The 24,714-nt window shown below is 44.2% G+C and overlaps 2 protein-coding genes across 11 annotated transcripts in view; one reads left to right on the forward strand and one right to left on the reverse strand.

Annotated features, from left to right (window-relative positions):
- On the reverse strand, positions 1-17,780 carry PPIL3 (peptidylprolyl isomerase like 3). Of its 8 annotated transcripts, XM_075934315.1 has the most exons (9): positions 17,641-17,780; positions 16,096-16,169; positions 14,233-14,278; positions 12,186-12,260; positions 10,691-10,781; positions 10,371-10,464; positions 5,784-5,851; positions 5,168-5,286; positions 1-1,960 (listed from the first exon to the last, which is right to left on the reverse strand). In XM_075934315.1, the coding sequence occupies exons 5-9, from the start codon at positions 10,754-10,756 to the stop codon at positions 1,834-1,836; spliced, it is 474 nt and encodes a 157-aa protein (XP_075790430.1). In that variant the 5' UTR covers positions 10,757-10,781; positions 12,186-12,260; positions 14,233-14,278; positions 16,096-16,169; positions 17,641-17,780; the 3' UTR covers positions 1-1,833. The 8 variants fall into 8 exon arrangements, with proteins under 8 accessions (XP_075790430.1, XP_075790425.1, XP_075790428.1 ...); XM_075934310.1 differs by lacking the exon at positions 10,691-10,781; XM_075934313.1 differs by lacking the exons at positions 10,691-10,781; positions 17,641-17,780 and adding an exon at positions 17,544-17,566.
- Positions 17,129-24,714, forward strand: part of NIF3L1 (NGG1 interacting factor 3 like 1) — a 14,248-nt gene continuing 6,662 nt past the window's right edge. The window contains exons 1-3 of one of the 3 annotated variants that reach the window (XM_075934308.1): positions 17,129-17,258; positions 18,727-19,170; positions 21,932-22,097. In XM_075934308.1, the coding sequence (XP_075790423.1) occupies positions 18,729-19,170; positions 21,932-22,097 (608 nt within the window). In that variant the 5' untranslated portion in view covers positions 17,129-17,258; positions 18,727-18,728. Of the gene's footprint in view, positions 17,259-17,600; positions 17,740-17,999; positions 18,240-18,726; positions 19,171-21,931; positions 22,098-24,714 lie in introns of those variants that run through there. The other 2 variants (XM_075934307.1, XM_075934309.1) reach the window with 2 other exon arrangements.

Here is a 24,714-nt window from a genome sequence, read left to right on the forward strand (position 1 = left end):
GAGTGTTTGCTTCAACAGTGTTTAATATGCCCTAGTACTAGACATGCCTGCTTTGGTACACAGTTGCAGTGGGTGGCATAGATTTATTATATATTAGCCAAGGATAATATAGGATAGCTAAGGATGATGCAGTACCAGTCACACTTTCCTATTACAAGACTTTAATCTGATTTTTGGACTGGCTGTGAACTGTCAGCTACTTACACTACTTCTATTGAAAAATACTACTTACATATAGTTATCTAACAATTGAAGTAATTATTTCAGTTTTTAGTTGCAAGAGTGAAAGGAAGAACAATTTACTGGATCTTCCTGTTAGGTAGATTAGAGAAGATAGAAGACGCCAACACTGCAGGAGAAATGAAAGCCAGGGCTTCTCTGTACAAACCTGAACCCACAAGATGAAAAGCTCTATGAGAGTTAGGGTTGCCAGATGGTTTAACAAAAAATACCGACCCCTCTCCCCCTTCCAAGCCCTCCCACCACCACCACCAGGAAAAAATTATGTCGAGGAGAAAAAAAAGGGGGAGACCAAAGTTGTTAAAAAAAAAAAAAAAAAGCAAAGCCCCCCAGAACAGAATTGTCAAGCCAAAAAAAAATTTAAAAAATTTTTTTTTTTAAACAAGGCTTCCCCTTTAAGACAACCACTATCTTGGGCACCATTTTTAAAACCCTGCAGCTCTGACCTGGTAAGCACAGGGAGGCCGGGGGAAGAGCCGGAAGGGGCCGTTTGGGCGGGGGGGCGCAAGAGCGGCTTTGTAAGCCGCACTTTTGGGGGGGCAAGCTGTGCCTTGCGCGCTGTGGGTTGGCCACAGCTGGTGTTGAGGGAGGCATCATGTGGCCAGCTCCCGGGTCTCTGCTGGTCACATGGGCCTAAGCACCGTGCGCTCCACTCCCACCCCAGCCCGGCACCCCCCTCGTGTGGCACTTGGCAAGTGCCCTTTTCTGCCCCCCTTCTCCTCACTCCCCCATCCCCGCCAGACGCAGCAGGGGAAAATTGTCCAAGCCTGCCTTCTGTCCGAGGGAACCAGGAAATACCGGACAAAGCCTGCAAATACCGGACTGTCCAGGTGAATACTGGACACTTGGCAACCCTAATGAGAGTGTTTTCACCATGAAGAAAGATATGTAATGTAGTTTTTCAAATAATTGTTAGAGTAGATTAAGATTGAATGGGAAAACTTCAGAAGAATAGCAATAGGATGGCCTTTTGGTCAAAGATTTTAACTGATGTTATATTAAGCAAGAAAAAAAATATATTTTAAAAAAGATTTTCCCCTTATCTTACATTTACAAAAAGTAAACCAAAAGTTCACAAATCAGAGCCTTGGCACACTGTCTGGAATAGCTGTTAGCAGAAGAGCCAATGTAGGGCTGCCCTTTGGATAGTGTCTCATGCTGTCAGTTCCTGAAAGTCCTGCATTCTGTAGTAAGATGAGGACCTGAAATAAGAGTCCAAATAGCACAGGCCTGGTTTGAGGCCTGAGGCCTAGCTAACAATGGACAAACCTTGGCTAATATAAAACAAAACTAAGCTGTGAGCAAGAGACTGGCTCCTGCTCAAAGAAACCTCTTGGAGTCTGCTTTGTTGACTAATTGCGCAGGTCAACATGGCACACATGATTGAGCACACACATACACAGCCAACTGGTTATCATCACTGATGGAGCAGGAGACCTGTCAGAACACCATGCCAGTAAATCCTGACTACTACACATTCAAGCAGTAAAGGTATAATCCAAATTGACTAACACTTTTATAGTGTCACTTCAACACTATAATTAGAAGTCAGTCTGACCAGGCTTGTCAGGAATCTATCCAGGCAATTAATCTCTATGAAGCAAAAGGGTTGGCATGAATTGTAATGTCCTTAATATGAACATCATTAAGTGGACGGTAGGTCTTCTCATTCACTGGGAGTTTCTCCAGCTCATCTAGGGTCTCCAGGCCATCAATTACCCTAGAAGGAAAGAAAAACAATTATGAGAATTCTCTTGTAATGAAAGGCCTACATTTTCTTTCATAGTCTAGGTATTCCAATATGTTTTAAGTGAAGTAAGGTACCTGCAATGCAAGGACTTAGTAAGCAAATAAGATACCCACTATGTTACTAGTAGTTTAATGTCCCTTGGACATTATAACCTATTGTGAAAGAGAATTCCCAGTGGCCCCATATGAGTCTTGGGAGGGTGCCACAGTCCTTTTAATTTCAACTTGGGTAGCCAGAGAGATCTAATGCTCCCTTTAAAAGGACAGTATGTTTCTTTGCCCTACCCTGTCAGCACTAGATGTAACACCCAAATTGGGTTATGATTTTTCCTCCCCACACACAGAATACAAATAACTCCCACCAACTTCGCAATATCTGTTCATCCCAACCTTTTAACTACATAGCAATAAGGTGCCTAAGAGGATTCCTGAGAGGTTGGTCAGACTGACCATGGCACTAAAAACAACACTAGCAAGATACTCAAACTGAACTTCATTGGGAATTACTCATGTCCTGTAACTGGGGAATTAGGCCTCGGATGACAAATTCTAACCAATAATGCTCGGATACAGAGGCAGGGATGGTACTAATTGAACCATTAATGACCACATAAATTAGGGACATCCTGGATACTAATTCACTGCAGGATAAATTTAGAGGTAGAATTGATGACATGAAAGCCAACTTGACACTAACTTAAGCAATTGTTACTCTGGCCATTTGAAGAGGTAAGGCGACATCCAAAATACTATGGGGACAACATCAATACAGAAACCATGTTTCTCTGTTATACTTGTAACAACAGTAGGTAAAAAAAGTAACACCTATTCCTAGATAACTATAACTGAAAGTTCAGAGGAAAAATAAAGTTTTAAATGATGGAAGTTTATTTTGTGCATTTGGCCTCATAATGTGTAGAATTTCACTATTTACCCTAAATATTCAGTCAGTTTCACCAGTTTGTATGAGTCTTTCACATCAGGATGTAAGCGACTAGTCAACTATCCAATAAGCAAATGCTTATCAGACAGTCGAGTAGTGGCTCGGCTAGTTGCTCCTTCCCTTGCTGTCTCTATCAGAGAGAAGCAGCAAGCGGGGAAGCAAGAGCCAGTGGTGCGGGGAAACCAGCTTAAAAGCTGGTTCCCCTCAGCACCGTTTCTGGGGTACCACCTACCTCTGCCCCCCACCTCTATCAAAGGCAGCAGGGGGATAGGGGATGCTGCTGCGAAGCAGCCCCTGTCTGCAGGGATCCCAGCAGGAGCTGGGCCCCCTGGGCTGTTGCTGCCCAAGCAACCCCTATTAATAGCGGCCAGTCCTTATCTGTGGCCAGCCCTGCGAACAGAGGCTGCTGGACTCAGTGCAAGCTGGGACTGAGCAGTCCCGGCCCACAATGATTGCTGCACCTGTTCATTTTAAATGTAGTAAGAGCTTAGCAGCTCTTACTACATTTAAAATGCAGAGCCACAGTGTGGGTAGCTCTGGAGCTGGCCTGAACCAGGACTGCTCAGTCCTGGCTCGAGTGGGCCCCTGGAGCTACCCCTGCTGTGGCACAGCAGAGCAGTACTAATTGTTGATAAGCCAGATAATTGCGTTTTAACATCCTTACTTTTACAGAGCAAACAGGGAACAGAAATACATTTTAAAAAAAGAAAAATATGATGGTAAAATCCAAAAAAATTAACAGGACTCCGCAGGAGCTGGTAGTTCCAGACATTGCTTTAATTTCCTGTTCTAAATTAGGACAAAGCTAAAAAACAAAATACTAAAAATTAAATACTTTCCCCACTGCTGTTGTTACCCTGTCTTTCCATTACTTTCACAAAGACCTCTGTCTTACCCTTGTTATTCAATGTGCTGTAATACTACGCACTCAGTGTTGACTGGTATGGGAATGGGGCAATCTGGTCAAATAAATCTAGCCTTTTGGGATTTTGTCATTGTTTTAAATGTGTTCATTTTCAAGTAATTCACTCTCATTAAGCAATGATAACAGTATTTTTGGAGGGTGGATGGGGGAGGACCAGGCATATGCTCTTGTCAACCATGGTGCCAAAGCCTCCTTGAAGCATATGTGCAATCAAAAATGCACTAAGGACTTGGATTTTTGTGTTTTTAAGGAGATGGTGTGGTTAGAAAAAAAAGCTTGGAGCACTTAAGTCATTAGAAAAACTCACAATTTAAATTTGCTATATATTTGAGAGTGTGAGTTTGTGTGTGAGTGAGCAAGTCTGTCTGTCCATCTGCCTGTTTGTTCAAGAACTCCTCCTAAACGGTTAACGGTAAGAGCTAGGGCCACCAAATTTGGTATGCAGCTTCCTCTTATTATAACTTAAAGCAAGGTCAGGGTTTGGTTGTGTTAGGAGAATGGGATGTGCATGGAATGCAACTGTTTTTCATAACTGTGAGCAGGGACTGACCATTGGGAGGCAGCAAAAGGCCAGAGATGGGAACAAGACATCTATAACCACACCGGGGCAGCAGGGGTTAGGGGTGGAGATAAGCTGCCTGCCCGCTACCCAGCCAGCAAAGTCTGGGCCACAGCCCGTCCAGGGGAACTGCTGCCTGAGTGACACAGCCCCTGCCAGCTCTTATATCTCCCACACCTGTGTAGTTGGAAAAGCAAACATGGAGTACCAAAAATGCGCTATTCAGGCCCTGATTGCACAAGACAAGCAAAATAATTAGAGATCTAATCCTAAAAACAATTCTATTGAATTGAGCATGACTACTTGTGAGAGAAAGTGGCTTGCAGATCAGGCTACACATTTGTAAAGCTATAATTTATAAACATTTTCCATGGAAAATTAATAATTGCAGCACATTTAATAAAAGATTGCCTTGTAGTAAGATTACTTCATTCTGTCATTTCCACATTCAGAGACTCTCACTGGCTACATTTAGGAACAATCCTACATACTAAACTAGTGTGTGCTTGGTCAATAAAGATGTTCAGCTATTTTAAAGGGGCGATTTTAATTAAAAGTGAAAAATAACTTGCTTGCTGTCTTAAAATACCATACAACGTAGTATTTAAAGATGGGCACAGTTCACACACAAATAGCCAACACTATTATAGGTTTCTGCTGTAACAGGACTATACATTTCCACTACAGTCACCTTGGTGTATCCTTGCCTTTCACACTGTATCATAAGGATGCATACTGCTGAGTCACTTACTTCCCAAAGACGGTATATTTCATATCTAGGTGTGGCTGTTTGCCATATGTTATGAAGAACTGAGATCCGTTGGTGTTTTGGCCATTGTTTGCCATGGAAACAACACCGCGAACACTGTGCTGAAAGAGAGGTAGAAATGGTAGAAAATTATGCATATGTAGTCTGTGAATGCAAAATTGCAACCGACAGCAAGGGCTTAATTATCTGCCACCCTGATTCCAAATCTTTAAAAAAATAAATAAAATAAAATCTGACACCCTCTCAGTTTCCAAACCCTCCTTCATGTTCTCCAACACACCCCTCAGATCTGATCCTGCCATGTCAAATGCCTCCCTTTCCTCCCAAAGATGCACTACAAACACCTCAGACCCATATAAAACTTCCCCATCTGACCCTCCACAGAAAGCACCCCTAATTCTAAATTCCCCAAACTACTGAAATTCTCCAATAATTACATCTCCTTCCCCCACTCTTTTACTGTGTGCATGGACCTTAATTAACATGTTTTCAAAACTGTTATTTAATCCCAGAACTGTGCAACACAGTTCCTCTCTTGGTCTCGAGAATGAAACCATGTGAAGAAACAAGAGCGGTATATTGAAGAGCACAAAAATACCTTTAGGTGTTCACTATATTCATCTTCAAATTTCCTGCCCCAGATGCTGTTACCACCTTTCCCAGTGCCTAAGGAAGTAGGGACAGGGATAGATTATTTTTCTCAAGGTTCAGAAAGAATCTCCAATCACAATCATTTTCAAAACATTTGAATGAGAATATTGTTATCTTAAGTTACAGTTAAAAGTCTAGACAGGCTGTAAGTTGCCTAAAACAGGAATCAGGTTATCATGTGTGTCTCAGGTGCTGTACAAACAATGAGAACCTGATCCCAATTGGGTCATATGGGTGATAATGCAATTTAAATAAATAATAAATTAGAGCAGGAGAACAAAGAACTGAGATATTCCCAAATTAAAATAAATATGATAGCAAATAGTACTAGAAGTGAACCAGACTTTCCTTCAGATAGCAAACACAGTCTGGATCATAGTCCTAAATACTAGACAGAGTACAGAGTCAGTGTGACCTGGTCACAAGCCTGGGAAACGGGCATTCAAAGCTGGCTCTCCCACTGATTAGCTGTTAAATCATGGCAAATGATCAAGGAAATAATACTAGGTACAGAATGTTGATTTTCGGGGATTGTCGAATTGAGGAAGTAAACGCATGGTTGCACAGGTGGTGTCACAGAGAGGGCTTTGGTTTCTTCGACCATGGGACTCTGTTCCGGGCACAAGGATTGTTAGGAAGAGATGGGATCCACCTAACCAAGAGAGGAAGGAGCATTTTCGCGGGCAGGCTTGCAAACCTAGTGAGGAGGGCTTTAAACTAGGTTCGTTGGGGGAATGGTGACCAAAACCTTGAGGGGAGTGGGAAAGTTGGATACCGGGAGGAAATGCAAAGACGAACAAACAAGAAAGGAGAACCCCTGATTTGAATGGAGAAGATGGGATGATCAACAGGTTATCTGAGATTTTTGTACACTAATGCGAGAACCCTCGGCAACAAACAGGGAGAACTGAAGGCCCTGGCCCAGTCCAAGAAATATGATTTAATCGGGATAACAGAGACTTGGTGGGATGACTTGCATGACCGGAGTATTGTCATGGAAGGGTACAGACTGTTCAGGAAGAACAGGCAGGGGAGAAAAGGAGGAGGAATTGCACTATACATAAGAGAGCACTATGATTGCTCTGAACTCCAGTATATAGAGGGAGAAAAACCTGCTGAGAATCTATGGATTAAGTTTAGAGGTGCAAACAATAGCAGTGATGTTGTGGTTGGTGTCTACTACAGGCCACCAAATCAGGTGGATGAGGTAGATGAGGCTTTCTTTGGACAACTGAGAGAAGCTTCCAGATTGCAGGCCCTGGTTCTCGTGGGGGACTTTAATCACCCTGACAACTGTTGGGAAACCAATACGGCAGTACACAGGCAATCCAGGAAGTTTTTGGAGACTGTGTGGGATAACTTCTTGGTACAAGTGCTGAAGGATCCAACCAGGGGCCGTGTGCAGCTTGACCTTCTGCTCACAAACAGGGAGGAACTAATAGGGGAAGCAGAGGTGGGTGACAACCTGGGAAGCAGTGATCATGAGATGGTAGATTTCAGGATCCTGACCAAAGGAAGAAAAGAGAGTAGTAAAATACACACCTTGGACTTCAGAAAAGCAGATTTTGACTCCCTCAGACACCTGATGGGCATAATCCCCTGGGATGCTAACATGAAGGGAAAAGGAATCCAGGACAGCTGGCAGTATTTTAAAGAAGCCTTACTGAAGGCACAAAAAGAAACCATCCCGATGCGTAGCAAGAGAGGCAAACATGGTAGGAGACCGGATTGGCTTATGGGGGAAATCCTTGGTGAACTTAAGCACAAAAAGGAAGCTCACAAAAAGTGGAAACTTGGACAAATGACCAGGGAGGGGTTTAAATGTATAGCTTGAGAATGTCGAGGGGTTATCAGGAAGGCGAAAGCGCAACTGGAATTGCGACTGGCAAAGGATGTGAAGGATAACAAGAAAGGTTTCTACAAGCATGTTAACAAGAAGAAGGTGATTAGAGAGGGTATGGGGTCCCTACTGGATGAAGGAGGTAACCTAGTGACAGATGATGTAGGGAAAGCTGAAGTACTCAATGCTTTCTTTGCCTCTGTATTCACGAACAAGATTGGTTCCCGGACTAATGCACTAAGTGACGCAAGATGGGATAGAATCATAGAATACTAGAACTAGGGACCTATTTAAATCGCGGCTTCATTTCCCTCTGCCGATCAGACTAATCTATCTGGCTCCACTGATGGAGCCATGTAGTTTAGACACACCCTTGAAGTCCCCCATCACCACCAAATCTTGGGCTTTGGATGAGTTTGTTAGTTGTTTAAAAAAAGCCTCATCCACTTCTTCCAGCTGGGTAGGTGGCCTATAGTAGACTCCTAGCATGACATCACCTTTGTTTTTAATCCCTTTTAGCTTAACCCAGAGACTCTCAACGCTTCCTTTTCATATGTCCATCTCCACTTCACTCCAAGTGTGTTCATTTTTAATGTGTAAGGCAACACCTCCTCCCTTTTTTCCCTGTCTATCCTTCCTAAGCAAGCTGTACCCTTCCATACAAACATTCCAACCATGTGTATTATCCCACCAAGTTTCTGTGATGCCAACAATGTCATAATTGTACTTATTTATTAGCACTTCCAGTTCTTCCTGCTTATTTCCCATACTTCTCGCATTTGTAGATAGGCATCTAAGATCCTGATTTGACCTTGCCTCCTAGTTTTGCCCTGACCCTCCTTTCTCTCTGCCATTGTAGCCCACGCTCCCTCCCATGAAGAGGGACAGCCCTTGGTGGGTAAAGAACAGGATAGGAACTATTTAGAAAAGCTAAACTTACACAAATCCATGGGTCTGGACTTAATGCATCCGAGGGTACTGAGAGAGTTGGCAAATGTCATTGAGGAGCCTTTGGCCATTATCTTTGAAAAGTCGTGGAGATCAGGAGAGATCTCGGATGATTGGAAAAAGGCAAATGTAGTGCCCATCTTCAAAAAAGGGTAGAAGGACGATCCAGGGAACTATAGGACAGTCAGTTCTACCTCGGTTCCTGGAAAAATCATGGAAGGGATCCTTAAGGAATCTATTTTGGGGCACTTGGAAGAGAGGAAAGTGATCAGGAATAGTCAGCATGGATTCATAAAGGGCAAGTCGTGCCTGACCAATCTGATTAGCTTCTATGATGAGGTAACTGGCTCTGTGGACATGGGTAAGACAGTGGATGTGATATACCTTGACTTTAGCAAGGCTTTCAATACGGTCTCCCACAATATTCTTGCCAGCAAGTTAAGGGAATGTGGATTGGGTAAATGGACGGTAAGATGGATAGAAGGCTAGGCTAGAAGGCCAGGCCCAGCAGGTAGTGATCAACGGCTCGATGTCAGGAATGCAGTCGATTTCTAGCGGAGTGCCCCAAGGTTCGGTTCTAGGACCGGTTTTGTTCAATATCTTTATTAATGACCTGGATGAGGGGATGGATTGCACCCTCAGCAAGTCTGCAGATGACACTAAGCTAGGGGAGAGGTAGAAACACTTGAGGGCAGAGATAGGGTCCAGAGTGACTTAGACAAATTGGAGGATTGGGCCACAAGAAATCTGATGAGGTTCAACAAGGACAAGTGCAGAATCCTGCACTTGGGACAGAAGAATCCCAAGCACTGTTATAGGCTGGGGACCAACCAGCTAAGTAGTAGTTCTGCAGAAAAAGACCTGGGAGTTACAGTGGATGAGAAGCTGGATATGAGTCAACAGTGTGCCCTTGTAGCCAAGAAGGCTAATGACATATTAGGTTGCATTAAGAGGAGCATTGCCAGCAGATCCAGAGATGTCATTATTCCCCTTTATTTGTCTCTGGTGAGGTCACATCTGGAGTATTGTGTCCAGTTCTGGACCCCCTCCCACTACAAAAAGTATGTGGACACGTTGGAGAGGGTCTAGCAGAGGGCAACCAAAATGATTAGGGGGCTGGAGCATATGACCTATGAGGAGAGGCTGACGGAGTCGGGTCTGTTTAGTCTGCAGAAGCGAAGAGTGAGGGGGGATTTGATAACAGCTTTCAACTTCCTGAAGGGAGGTTCCAAAGAGGATGGGGAGAAGCTGTTCTCAGTAGTGACAGATGGCAGAACAAGGAGCAATGGTCTCAAGTTGCGGTGGGAGAGGTCTAGATTGGATATTAGGAAAAACTATTTCACTAGGAGGGTAGTGAAGCACTGGAATGGGTTACCTAGAGAAGTAGTGGAGTCTCCATCCCTAGTGGTGTTTAAATCTCGGCTTGACAAAGCCTTGGCTGGGTTGATTTAGTTGGGATTGGTCCTGCCTAGAGTAGGGGGCTGGACTTGATGACCTTCTGAGGTCTTTTCCAGCTCTATGGTTCTATGATCGAAAGGATTACAATTTTTACAGTGAGCTGAAGATATAATTAGCTATATGACTAGAATTAATATTTTTAATCCAGAATGGATGGTTTTTTATCTGAAATCTTTCCATGGAAATGTACCCAGATCATGAAAGTTTCTTTCACCAGCGGTGTTCCTTATCTTGCCTCCCACCTTTGATCTAGGGCTCAATATACTAGGCATTGATGGAAGGATTTACCTGTTGGATCCCCTGTCTGTACCATGAATCCTTTGATGTTCCGGTGAAATATGCAACCATTGTAGTAGTTACTAGCACAGAGAGCCAGGAAGTTCTGTAGGAAGAGCAAAAGTATTCATTTAAGAAGCAGGCCAGCAGTAACATGTTCCATACTGGAAACATGCTATTCTGAGAGGAACACTCAAAGGAAAGAGGTCTGTATTGTGAGCATACTATGCTATCACGCTTATCTCTGACTGTTACTGGCTATTGAAATACATTTAAAAAAATCAGTTCTTTATGATTCCTCATTACTTCTCCCTTGCGTCTTAAAAACTTACCAAAAACAAACTGTGCCAGGAATAATAAAAGATAGATTGATACTTTTCACACCAAAACCAATGCATGAGGATTGGTGATTTTCTGCAGACACTATATAGAGAGGAAAAAATATCTAATGAACACAAATCATTGATTGGTTGCAGGGATATGATAGTGTAAACAGTTTACTGATGAGCCTAGGCTCAACGGTAAATTTTCAGGGTTACATGCAGGGCTTCTCCCCACCAGTTGCTGCCTCTGTATCAGAGGGAGCAGTGTGAGAGTGTGAGGTGGGGGGCAGGCAGCTCCGCAGGTACATGTGGAGAGCTGGCTTTAAAGCCATCTCCCTGAGTGCACTGGTTCCCAGGGAGTCACCTCCCCCCTCCGTGTGTAAACTTGTACCTGCTGACATTTTCAGCAGTTACACATTTACCTGAATACATGCATTTTAACATCCCTAGCTGGTTGCATTACATGAACAAACTCTTCTCTATATAGACCAATGTTTTATTTATATTCAGACAGGGACTACCCAAGAGTAATTTAATAAAAGATAAAGCTTTGCAGGAAAAAAAACCCCAAACAAACCAGAACAAAAGTTAAGATAGCCAATTTTCTCTCTTTTTTTTTAAAAAACTCGTTTTATCTTTTTTATTCTTCCCACACACTGATAACAGAACATTGCAAAGTGGGGTTACTTGTTAGGATATGGAGTTAGATAATGGGTCCTGTAAGCCTATTTTATTATACAGGCTACTATTCTGCAAAAATGTGTGTGTGCGCTTAACTCTAGGAGCTGTGAGTAGTCTAACTGAAGTCAACAGATCTACTTTTACTGCTTAAAATTAAGCACGTGCAAATCTTTTGGGGTTCAGGTCCATAAAAATATAAGAAATGCCACACTGGAGACTATTTTTAATCCTGCTCCTGTTGTTATGGCAACAGGTCCTGCAGGACCCATGAAATCCTGGTCCCAAATCAGAGCTCTACACTAGTCTCTCACAGGATGTGTGCCATATCACAACACACTTGTGGTCCATCTAGTCCAGAATCCCATCTCTGGCAATGCACTATAATAGATATTAAAGAAGAAGGTGTAAGAAGCCTCAACATTTGCAACTGTGGAATAATCTGGCCATAGAGGAGTTTTCTTCACAGCTGTTATCTTATGCCTTGAAGCATGAAGGTTTACATCCTGCTTTGTATCATTTGTAGCCTGTCTAGTATAATCATGTTTTCATTTTCAATATAAATGTCTAATCTTACTAACTCTAAGATTTAATGATAATCTTGAGGCAATGAATTCCACAGATTAATTATGCACTGTAGGAAAAGTAATACATTTTACATTTGTTCCTTTTCATATTCATTGAATGTTCTCGTATTATAAGAAAAGGGTAAATGGAAACACCACATTTATTTTCTCTATGCCATTCATTATTTTGTTTCTATCGTGTCCCACCTTATTTGTCTCCTTTCAATACTAAAAAATCCCAGTCTTGTCATATTACTCACTTCACAGGCCTTTGGTGTTCGCTCACAAAATATCTCTATTTTAATATCTCCCACATCAGTGTGCAGTGTGACAGCCTGAGAATGAAAGACAAGAAAATTAAACCAGCATTTTGATTCTAAATCAGTCTGCAAGCTACCACTTCTGCTCTATTTATTAGTCAGCCTGCAGACATAAATGCATTTCCATTTCCAATTAACTATTTGTGTGAAGTTAAGATGGAGGTCAAGAGAAAGAGATTTGACCTCATGTGAATAAGGCCTGTAATTAAAAAGAACTAACAAGGTGATCTTCAGAGGGATAAGAAAGCTCAGCTACTAGGGATGTTAGAGGGCATATAACTGAATAGCTGCACAACCAAATCAAATTTTAGCGGTTACACAACTATTTAATAGTCTCCAGAGGTGGGATCAGAAGCTATCAGAGGCAGCAGCATGAGGTGGCAGGAGGGAGCCAGTCTGTGAGGGAAGCTGGCTTAAAAACCTGCTTCCTGCACAGATTGACTCCTGCTTGCTGCCCCGTCCGTGCTGCTGCCTCTGATACAGAGACTGCAGCACAGGGTGGCATCAGCCCCTGTCTGCGAGAGGATCTGAGCTTCCCGCAGACAGAGGCTGCTCCATGGTAGCAGCCCTTGTCTGTGGAGATAGCAAGTGGGGGCACGTAGGTCCGTGGAGCCAGCACTCACGGTGAGCTGGCTTAAAAGCTGGTTCCCCGCACGTATTGGCTCCCGCCTGTCCCGTCCCCCCCACCTTCTGCACTGCTGCCTCTCTATCAGCCCACAGGCACCAGCTCCTGCCTCCCCCCCACTTGCTGCGTCTGATACAGATGCAGTGTGGAAGGGAGTGGGGGAGGAGGATGCATGTAGTCAACAGGATTAACCCAGGCTTATCGGTTAATTGTGTAGTCATCTGTGCGCCGACATCCTGATCAGCTACATATATTTTTCATCTCTGTGAATCAGACCAACTTTCTCAGCTCAAAGATGAGAGTTAAAAATAGCCTAGTCGGTCATATTTTGGCACACCCATGCTGGTAATCCAAGTTCCTGCCAGTTTCATTTCATGAGATGGTAGTACATGCACTGTCAGTCTACAGTAGAAAGGAACAAGTGGCAGGTTGAATTAGCACTGATAAACTGCAAAAAGTGTCCTTGTATAGTCCTGCCTCAGAAAGATGGTGGCTGCAAAATTCAATTTTCTCAGTGATGTGAAATATGCAGTTAAAGGGAGAAAAAAAAACAATCAATAGTGTTAATTCACAAGTCAGTTTGTGCTCTAGATTATTCACAATGTATGTTATGTGTATTAGAGGGAATGCAGATTGCTTATTTTCAAAACCTCAATGGAATATACATGAGTTTTCACACAAATGGGTGTGCTAGCTGTTCAATAGCTAAGACACTACCATACCTCTCTATACCCAGTTTACAAAATCACAGCATTTATACTGAAAGATTTACATTAATGTAGGGGAAAAGGATCACACTTGCTAGTAGATACAGAGACATTTACAGAAAAGGATTACAAAACTAGTGTTCTGTGTTGCATGTTTTCAGTACTTTACATAAAAAGAAAACAAGACAATTGGCTGAGATCTCTATGGAGCCACAATAAAAAAAATATCTGTATATTGTTTGTGAAATGAAACCTTGCACTGAATTTCCTGGATTTATTTTTTTAATTTTTTTTAAACCCTAACTTTATCAAAAGGGTAATAAGTACTTAATCCAGATATGTATTTAAAACCTTAACACATTTTTCATGTGGGAACAGAGACCAAATTAAATGACCAAAAATCATTACCCAAACTGGAATCTGAATGTAGTGTTCTAGGAGCAAAACCTAAACTCTCATGAAATAGTAGAACTGACGTATTCCCTTTTCCACAGCACATTGGACACAAATCAGTGAAATGGGAAGCTGACCTTTTATATCACAAATTCTTTACAATAAACTGAATTGTGAAATTATTTGGGTGCAGAGCTGCGGTCCAGTTCTCAATACTGAACTCCCAAAATATAACAATATATCTAAAAAGTGCCTGACTTACCATGCTTTTTTTCTAGGAGTCCAATGCAGACAGGTCAAATGGTTTCCTGAAAAGAAAGCACATTTATTTTAGCTTTCTTCACCACCTCCTTTAAACATTCTAAAATTGGTTAGGTAGACAATGAAATTATTCTCATGATTACATTATGGATTTTTACAGTAGTGTTCAGAACAACATGTTCATAAGCATTTTATGTATATTACATAACTACGCGCAGAGCTAGAATTTAATAGAGCTCAAAAGAGTTAACATATTAATACAAATTAATATATTTTTATAAATGAATCAACAGCTAGAAAAAAATTCCATGTGATGGGAGATGGAAGAAATTGCAACTAAGGGCTATCAAGTAGGGATGTCAACATATAGTCGACTATAACCGATAAGCCTGGGCTTATTGGATAACCTCCACCCCATCTCGTTGCCTCTGTATCAGAAACAGCAAGGAGAGGGAGTGAGGTGGGAGATAAGTGCCTATGAGGAATCATTTTTTAAGTCAGCTCTCCACGAGCACTGGAGCACCAGATCCCACGGAATCGCCTATCCCCATCCCCCTCCATGCTGCTGCCTCTCTATCAGAGGCAGCAGCACATGGGGTGCAGGTGGGAGCCAATACACGTGGGGAGCAGGCTTTTAAGATGGCTTTCCGTGTGTGTTGGCTCTGTGGAGCCACTTGCCCTTCCCCCTTGCAGCAGCGCAGGCCTCCTGTGGACAGGGGGCTGCTGCATCTGTATCAGAGGCTACAGCGTGGGGCAGCAGGTGGGAACCAGTCTGCACGGGGAGACGGTTTTTAAACCGGCTCCTCTCATGGACTAGTTCCTACCTGCCACTCCACACTTCTGCCTCTGATACAGTGGCAGAAGTGCGGATGGCAGGTGGTTGTATGGGAGTGGGACTGAGAGCATATTGGTTGCTGGCCCCACCCCTGGGGATTATTAAATATTCATGTAATAGCTAAAATTTGATGTGGTTACACAATTATTCAATTACTGTACGTTGTATCTAACATCCCTATTATCAAGCAATTAAAAATAATTGTGATTAATTGCACAGGTAAACAGTAATAGAATACCATTAATTTAAATATCTGTGGATTTTTTCTACATTTTCAAATATATTGATTTTTATTACAATTCAGAATAAAGTGCACAGTGCTCAATTTTATATTTTTATTACAAATATTTGTACGGTAAAAAACCCCAAAAGAATTAGTATTTATCTATTCACCTAATACAAGTTCTGTAGTGCAGTCATGAAAGTTGAACTCTCAAAAGTAGAGTAACGTACAATCGCCTCCCTCCCGCAACTGTAGACCATAACCCTATATTTTCCCCTAAACCTTGCCTGCAGCTTGTATACTTTCCTAAACCTTTTAACTGTTTTACTCTGTTTTAGCAGTAATGCAAGGGGCCTACAGAAATCTTATTTTTGTAAGAAGTTAGCTTTGGCAATAGAGTTGGTTATAAGTAAGAATTACAGAATATAGCTTATTAGTGAGTGTGGAAATTTCCAGTCTTGTTGATAAGGCCAGGTCAAAACCACAAAGAGGGCTCGAGTGCTAGCGAAGAACAAAAATATACGAAACATGTCCTGTTTTACCAAGTCAAGAGGTGAACAATATATAGTAATTTTTAGAATATTCAGTGTCTTGCCCATTTTTGGATGAGATGTATTCTCTCCAATCAAATGTGTGCATGCTCAAATCTTGTGTGAAAATCTGCATTTGGTTTGGCTATTGGTGATGTAAAAATGCCTATAAAATGCTATCAATGCTCTCCCTGAGGTCGACGGTTCTCCTATCTCTTCTTGCCTTTCATACTGTCCTTTACTGTACTAGTACACTTATATTCTCTGCTACCATACCTTCTTATCTCTCACTGAGACCCCCGTTCCATCTGTGGAGAGAGGCTGGTTCCTTTGTCTCCTGAGGGTCTTCACTAAGGTATAAATATGGTGTTAGGCTAGGTAATTGCCATTGAATACTCAGGATATATATTTAGTCTTTGTTACATTTATATTGATGCTGCAACGTGAGGCTATCACATCCATTTATGCGACTGTCACCTTAAGTTTCTTATTGGGGGTAATCATAACATTCTTTACATTTCTCAGTTTCTTTTGCCAATGGTGTACGTGTCTTTACTGCTGCAGTTCTTGAAATCTGACTCCTGACATAGTCCATCCCACTCCTAGCCAGACTGCCTATGACAGCCAAGAGAAATCCCCCTGCAGCAGCTCCTGGCGGACAGAGGAGCTTTTCATTCCATGCAGCTCCCAGCCAGGGGGTGAGGGAGTTGGAGAGACTGAAAGTGTGAGCTACAGCTGTGCTAAGGCAGCAGGCAGAAGACAGTCCACCTGAGGGGGAGGCGAAGGGGGCTGAAAGACTGAAACCAGGGAGAAGGGGCTGAGAGAAGAGAGACAAGTTCTGGCTGGAGAAGAACTCCAGTAACCATAGTGTCTTTTTAAAAAGGAATCCAAGGATTTGAAACCTGACATGTCTGACTCTGAACCCTAGCGCGGGGGCTGCATTGACACCCTGACTAGGAGAGATGCCTGTTCCCACGCAATTTCTAAAGGTTCCAGACAAATGACTGCCATTAGGCTTTACAATCCGGCACTGAAAGCCATTAAGGGCGGCCCCAGATCCCTGTTTCCTATTGTAGTTTCTTGGTTCTTCAGCGTGCCGAGTGACTCACAAGTAAAAAGTAACAGGCTCACTTGGGATTAGCACGGGCAGGGCGCAGACCTTATTTACAGGGCCAGGCTTTTCCAGCAGGGGCGCACACGCCATAGCAATGTGTCACCGCGCTGCTTCCTGTGGGGGAAGGTTACCCAGGAAGCCTCCTGTGATTTTTTTGTGTGTGAAATAGTGAAACCAAGAAACTCCCCCCCCCCCCCCCCCAGGACGCTGGTGTGTAACATGTGGGGCCCACACTGAGCCAGCCGGCTCCCCTGTCCCTGCTAAGAGCGGCGCGTGCAGAGCAGGGTTATTTCTGGCAGGGCAGCAAGGGCCGCACGCAACTGACGTGAGTGTGACCGCTGCACCCGAGTGACCACCGCGGGGACCAGCCCCCCCGGCAGGCAGGGAGTCTGGAAGCCAGGCTGCACGGGGCCTGTCGGGGGCTTTGCAGAGCTGGGGGGGGGGGCGGGAGGCGCCGCAGAGGGACTGGCGCCCCGGGGCTGAGGGAGAAGGGGCCCAGCCGCCCGCTCACCTGTTTCCCGCGCTTTGCAGAGCTGGGGGGGGGGGGGAGGCGCCGCAGAGGGACTGGCGCCCCGGGGCTGAGGGAGAAGGGGCCCAGCCGCCCGCTCACCTGTTTCCCGCGCTTTGCAGAGCTGGGGGGGGGGGAGGCGCCGCAGAGGGACTGGCGCCCCGGGGCTGAGGGAGAAGGGGCCCAGCCGCCCGCTCACCTGTTTCCCGCGCTCGCAGCGGAAGGCGCCGTTCCCAGAGCGACCAGGCCTGCGCGGGGCGGGGCCGCTTTCCCGTGAGGCGCTGCCAGCTCCACCGAGGTAGGTGCGGGTCCCTGCCTGCCTGCCTGCTGGGGGGCTCCAGAGCGAGAGCGGCCAGTGTCTGGGGCTCCACAGCGCCCATCCCCGTGGCGCCTGGGCTGCAAGTGTTCCCGGCCGCGCCCCCCCCCCCCCCCATAGCTTCTTCCCGGGCTGTGCTCCCTGTTGAAACCCGGCTCCCCAGGCCCTTAGGGGCCAGTACAGCCGTGGCCGAGCCTGCCCCACCCCCAGACTGCAGCGAGCGTGTGGCGTGTGGCGGTGGGAGAAGGGAGTTACGGTGGAAGAGGCAGTCAAAGTCTGTTGGTCAGGCGGGGTTTGCAGAGCCAGCCTGGAGCTTTGCGGAGACACGGAGGGAGGGCTGCCCTGCCCGAGTGGCTATTTGAATCCGCACTAGGCTCCCACGTTCGCTTGGGTTTCAAGTCAGGCCCGGTTGTTAGTATTTCCCTCTCTCCCGCGTGCAGCATGGATCAGTGTTGGAGAGCACGTAGCAATTCTTGTTGCAGGTACAGTCTGATGATCTTCACTCATGCGGACTTGTCTCCAGTGTATCCTGTTCATCCTTCTGTCTGATCCGTCTGTTCTTTACCAGAGTTTCACCATTGTGCTTGATACTGCAGCTGGGCTTTCCAGTCTCAAATTGCCAAGGCCCTTTTACAAATTGGAATCATCCAGTCATCTGTTACAGAGACTGATTTAAGCAATAACTTACCTATTACAGTTAGTAGTTCTTCAATTTCATAACCAAGTTCTTCAGAACTCTTGGATGAATGCCATCTGGGCCTGCTGACTTATCACTTTAATTTATCAATCTAATCCTCCTTTATTGCCATCTCTGTTGACAAATATTGAATATGATGCCCACGTGGAGGTGTTATGCACCTGGGTTGGACATTGGCCAGTCTAAATGCTCGGACATTGGTGTTTAACTCAGAATTGTCTTACATTTCTTCCATATCCCCCAACGCCTCTAATTATGTTTTGCCCCTCTAGATATGTGCATGCTGCTGTCCTGTGTGCACCTGATTCACCAACCTCTCCGGCGCATCCAGTCTTGGTTTGTCTTACCTTCACGCTCCTTCATGGATCTAAAAGCTCTAGTTTCCTCTTTGAATGACTTTGCTTCTCTCTCTCTGGCTGAGAGTTGGGACAATGTAGGACTACTGGTAGAACCGAGCCCACCCCATTCTGTGAGCACGCTCTTCCTAACTAATGACCTTACAGAAGAAGTAATGCAGGAGGCATTGCAGAAGAAGGCAGATCTTATACTTTCTTATCACCCACCCATATTCCGAGCACTCAAGCGCATAACATGGAACACCTGGAAAGAACGTCTGGTGATCCGGGCTTTGGAACACAGAGTTGGCATTTACTCTCCACACACAGCCTATGATGCTATACCTCATGGAGTCAATAACTGGCTAGCCAAAGGACTTGGTGAGATACTCCTTTTTTCAGCTGTTACAGGTTGAACCTCTGTGGTCCCACATGATTTTAGTTAGCAAGATGTCCACTTAAGCAGTAAGCCAAGTTTCCCACAGTCCCATAAAATTTGTTTACAGCCACCAGTCCTGATTCTCAGTGTTCTGTGCTGGTACTTAGTTCTAATTTACCCATAAGTGTCTTCTAAGAGCCCAGTAAGCAGTGGAAGTGTTGGTAATGTTGCTTGTCAATATTGACCTCCCATGGTCTAGCAAATTCTCTGGTTTGGCACCAGTCAGGTCTGAAAGATGCTGGACTAGAGAGGTTCAACCTGTAGTCAGTTTCAATTACTCTTTATCAATATAGTATAAGTCTATGGGGAATGTCTTTATCAATTTTCCCATGTGTTTATGTGCACAATTTGAGATTGAGTGGTGTGGAGAGGGTGAATAAAGAAAATTTATTCATTAGTTCCCATAATATAAGGACTAGAAGACACCAAACTAATGTTTAAAACTAAGGTTTAAAACTAATAAGGGAAAGTTCTTCTTTACACAGCGCATAGTCAACCTGTGGAACTCCTTACCAGAAGAGACTGTGAAGGCTAGACCTATAACAGAGTTTAAAGAGAAGCTAGATAAATTCATGGAGGTTAGGTCCATAAAAGGCTATTAGCCAGGGGAATGGTGTCTCTGGCCTTTGTTTGTCAGAGGCTGGAGATGGATGGGACGAGACAAATCGCTTGATCTTTGTCTTTGATCCACCCCCTCTGGAGCACTTGGTGCTGGTCACTGTCAGCAGACAGGCTACTGAGCTAGATGGACCTTTGGTCTGACCCAGTACGGCCATTTTTAGGTTCTGATGGTGCAAAGATGAAATCTATCAGTGAATCAGAGGCACTCAGATACCATTGATGAGGATCAAAAAAATAAAAGTATTGAGGAATATGTACATTTTTAGCTGACAGTGTAACAAGACAGGAAACAAAGGGTAGGAATAAATGGTAAATTTTCAGAATGGAGAGGGGTAACTAGTGGTGTCCCCCAAGGGTCAGTCCTGGGACCAATCCTTTTTAACTTACTAATAAATGATCTGGAGAAAGGGGTACGCAGGGAGGTGGTAAAGTTTGCAGATGATACCAAACTGTTTAGGATAGTCAAGACAGAAGCAGACTGTGAGGGACTCCAAAAAGATCTCACCAAGCTGAGTGATTGGGCAACAAAATGGCAAATGAAATTTAATGTGGATAAGTGTAAAGTAATGCACATCGGGAAAAATAACCCCAATTATAGGTACAATATGATGGGGGCTAATTTGGCTACGACAAATCAGGAAAGAGATCTGGGAGTTATTGTGGATAGTTCTCTGAGAACTTCCACACAGTGTGCAGCAGCGGTCAAAAAGGCAAATAGGATGCTAGGAATTATTAAGAAAGGGATAGAAAATAAGACACAGAATATCTTACTGCCCCTGTATAAAACTATGGTACGCCCACATCTTGAATACTGTGTACAGATGTGGTCTCCTCACCTCAAAAAAGATATTTTGGCCTTGGAAAGCGTTCAGAAAAGGGCAACTAAAATGATTAGGGGTTTGGAACGGGTCCCATATGAGGAGAGGTTAAAGCGACTGGGACTTTTCAGTTTAGAAAAGAGGAGACTGAGGGGGGATATGATAGAGGTCTATAAAATCTTGAGTGGTGTGGAGAGGGTGGATAAAGAAAAGTTATTTATTAGTTCCCATAATAGAAGAACTAGAGGACACCAAATGAAATTAATGGGTAGCAGGTTTAAAACTAATACAAGAAAGTTCTTCTTCACACAATGTGTAGTCAACCTGTGGAACTCCTTGCCAGAGGAGGCTGTGAAGGCTAGGACTATAATAGAGTTTAAAGAGAAGCTAGATAATTTCATGGAGGTTAGGTCCATAAAAGGCTATTAGCCAAGGGATAGAATTGGTGTCCCTGGCCTTTGTTTGTCAGAGGCTGGAGAAGGATGGCAGGAGACAAATCGCTTGATCATTGTCTTCGGTCCACCCTCTCTGGGGCACCTGGTGCTGGCCACTGTTGGCAGACAGGATGCTGGGCTAGATGGACCTTTTGTCTGATCCAGTATGGCCGTTCTTATGTTCTTATGACTGGGAGTAGCTGCGTGGGCTGGATGAAAGAGCTTGGCAGGCTATATTCAGTCTGCTGATAGAGCAGGGCTGGGCAAGAGCCTAAGAGTAAAATAATGGAGGCTCTGTAGCCTGTTTTATATAGAAGACCAGATAATCTCAGTGGTTCCTTCTGACGTTGAAATCTATAAATATGCAGGAAGCCTACCTATAGAGTGGCTGAAATGAGAACCAAATCTAGATTTTCCTAGTCTTAGTTCAGGGCCTTGACTATCTAGCTGTCTCTTCCTAACAAGCAAGTGTAAGCAGTTGCTATGGGTACCACAGAGAGGTTACATGATGAGACTAAAAGGCAAAGTGCTATGCTTACTCATGAATAAGAGGTGTTATTTAACAGGCCAAATCATCATAAAAATACTGACGAGATTACTTTACACGATAAAGATAAGTTGAGTCTTATGTATGACCATAAACAACCTAGCAAAATTATGATATTTACTAACACAAGAACAAAATCTTCTTGCCCATAGTTATGATGATGATGACAAAGAATAATTTCAGTTTTATTCACCTGTCACACAAATGAAGTCTTCTGCAGTTACGTGGGCAAATAAAATTTTGCAAAACTGTTAAACTTCTGTAGTGTGTGTTGTTTTCTCAGGTGCCTGTACCACCATCCCATTACGCCCATCAATGGCTCCTAGCTACCCAACTGAGGGCACTCATCATGTGGAATTCAGTATGGGCCATACTGAGCACCTGGAAACAGTTATATCAAGCATACAGAAGATCCCAGAGATTTCATCTCTCATTACTGTCCCTGCCAGGTACTTCTGCTGCTTTGAAAAATGTAATGTCAGAATCTCATTGCATTGTCATACCGTATTTCTCTGTTACTTGTTGATCATCCATAGAAGTCGCTGATCTTTCTAATCAGTCTGCTCCTTATGCTTGATTCACTTAGTGAGGCCACAGTTTAGTGAAATTAGGATTACTTTTGTACTGTCTGCTTTTGATGTCAAATGTAATTTTTGGTTGGCATCACTGAGTCAGGAACAGGCTGATCAAAAAGGGAAATGTGCTTCTTAAGATACAAGGCTACTGAACACATGGACCACATGTGGTTTGGGTTTATGTGGGGCTCAACAGGCAGCCTGCAGGTGGGATCCAAAACGAAAAAGTAGTCAATATAATGGTCTTCTGGTGATATGCGTTTTAGCAGTTAAATTCCTAGACTGTCATTGCTCATTAAAAGTGCTGTCATATGGGTGGAAATCGGGTAAATATTGAATTGTATTAATATCAGCAGAACTGACTTAAATAGGACTTGCGTGTTGTGTAGTCTCACCTTAATATTTGTATTCATGCCCGTCAGTGTGGAAGAAGCTATTTGCATATATATTTGCATGTATATGGAACTACACTTAAGTTGTGGCCTCGGCATGTGCTGTGAGGATCATTGTGGCCCTGGAGCGTCCAAAGTTGAGTAGCTCTGATCTACAATAATGTGACTTAACAACCAAGTAAAAGAAGCAGTGAGAGACAGAGGCTAAGAATGTTAAATATCGAGTAATTTACTAGTCGAGTAGTCGATGGAATTTCCATTGACTACTTGACTAGTCAGTAGGCACTTCCGCATTCCTCCTTTGAAATGTGGAACTTCGTTTGCAGCCTGGGGCCAGCGGGAAGTCCCCCTGACTCTGGGCTGCCTGCGGCATGCCCGCTTTGAAATGTACAAGAGTCCCCACTCAGGGCTCTTGTTCATTTCAAAGTGGAAGCTCCCTCATGGAGCCTGGGGACTCAGAGTGCCCCACTTACCCTGGGCTCCATGCTGCGCTGCAGCTTTGAAATGCCATGTGGAGCCCAGGATCAGCTGGGGACTCTCCAGCTGACCCTAGGCTCCATGCAAATGCCATGACAGGATTTCAAAGGGGCACCATTACATGGAGCCCGGGATCAGCTGTGTGGTGCTGCCCGTTTGAAACGCCATCTTGGCACAATGCCTCACAGAGCTGACTTGGGGCTCCATATGGCACTCTCCCTTTGAAACGCTGCAGCAGCATTTCAAAGAGGCAGCTCCACACAGCCGATCCCAAGCTCCATGCAGTGGTGTCCCTTTGAAATCACCGCCAAGACATTTCAAAGGGGCAGCGCCACATGGAGCCCAGGGTGAGCTCCATGCGGCGTTGCTTTTAAACGCTGAGATGACATTTCAAAGGTGCAGTGCTACACAGCTGAGCCCGGGATCAACTGTGCGATGCTGCCCCTTTGAAATGCTGCTGCTTTGAAGTACCTGCTCTCTCCTCTTCTCCCCCCTCCGCTTTGCTGCCTCTGACGGAAGCAGCAGCATCGTTTAAAAAGCAGAAGTTAATGAAGGGTAAAATATAATAAGGAAGGCCAAAAAGGAATTAAAAGAACAGCTAGTCCAAAACTCAAAAGGTAATAACAAATTTTTTTTTTTTTTTTTAAAGTAGGTCAGAAGCAGGAAGCCTGCCAAACTGCCAGTGAGGCCATTGGACGATTAAAATGCTAAAGAAGCACACAAGGACTATAAGGTCATTGTGGAGAAACTAACTGAATTCTTGCAGTGGTCTTCATGGCTGAGGATGTTAGGGAGATTCCAAAACCTGAGCCATTCTTTTTAGGGACAAATCTCAGGAACTGTCCCAGGGTGGATTTGATTTAAATCAAATGGATTTAAATCATGATTTAAAGAGGCAACAGTGTCCGGGGGAGTAGGCAGCTTTGCAGGAGCCAGTGCTCATGGAGAGCCGACTTAAAGCTAGCTCCTATGTGTCTCCCCACCCCGCACTGCTGCCTCTGTAGCAGATGAGTACTGGCTTCTCATACAGAGGCAGCAGCATTGGGGGGCAGGTGGCTCCCCATATACACCAGCTCCTTCCTGCCCCCCCCGTTCCCCAGGTCTGCCTGCCCCCCTACTCCCACACTGCAGCATGGAGGGAGGGGTGTTGCATGTAACCGTGAACATTAACCAATGGGCTCAGGCTTAGATTTCCAGAAAGCTTCTGACAGGGTCCCTCACCAAAAGCTCTTAAGTAAGTTGTCATGGGATAAGAGGGATCTCATGAATTGATAACTGGTTAAAAGACAGGATACAAAGGGTAGGAATAAATGATCAGTTTCTAGAATGGAGAGAGGTATCTAGTGGGCTGTGTCTACACTGAAAGTTTTTGCACAAAACGGCTGGTTTTGCGCAAAAACTCACGGAGTGTCCACATTAAAAGTGTGTTTTTGCATGAGAAAAAGTACAGTAGATCGTAAGAAGACAGGGCTTTTTGCACAAGCATTATTCCTCTTATTTCTACAAGGAATAAGCCTTTTTGCACAAGAGCTCTTGCACAAAAAGGCATGTGTGGACGGACCCGTTGGAAAAAGCACAGGTGCTGATGGCCATTCTGTGAATGGCCATCAGAGCTTTCTTGT

This window comes from Pelodiscus sinensis, chromosome 7 (genome assembly GCF_049634645.1).
Source record: "Pelodiscus sinensis isolate JC-2024 chromosome 7, ASM4963464v1, whole genome shotgun sequence".
Classification (NCBI taxonomy): domain Eukaryota; kingdom Metazoa; phylum Chordata; order Testudines; family Trionychidae; genus Pelodiscus; species Pelodiscus sinensis.

What these genes read in the sequence shown, in the direction of transcription:
- PPIL3 (XM_075934310.1), bottom strand. An exon ending in GAACACCAAAGGCCTGTGAA is followed by an intron (nt 10,465 to 12,185) that starts GTGAGTAATATG and finishes CTCTTCCTACAG; the next exon opens with AACTTCCTGGCTCTCTGTGC. An exon ending in ACAGACAGGGGATCCAACAG is followed by an intron (nt 5,852 to 10,370) that starts GTAAATCCTTCC and finishes CTACTTCCTTAG; the next exon opens with GCACTGGGAAAGGTGGTAAC.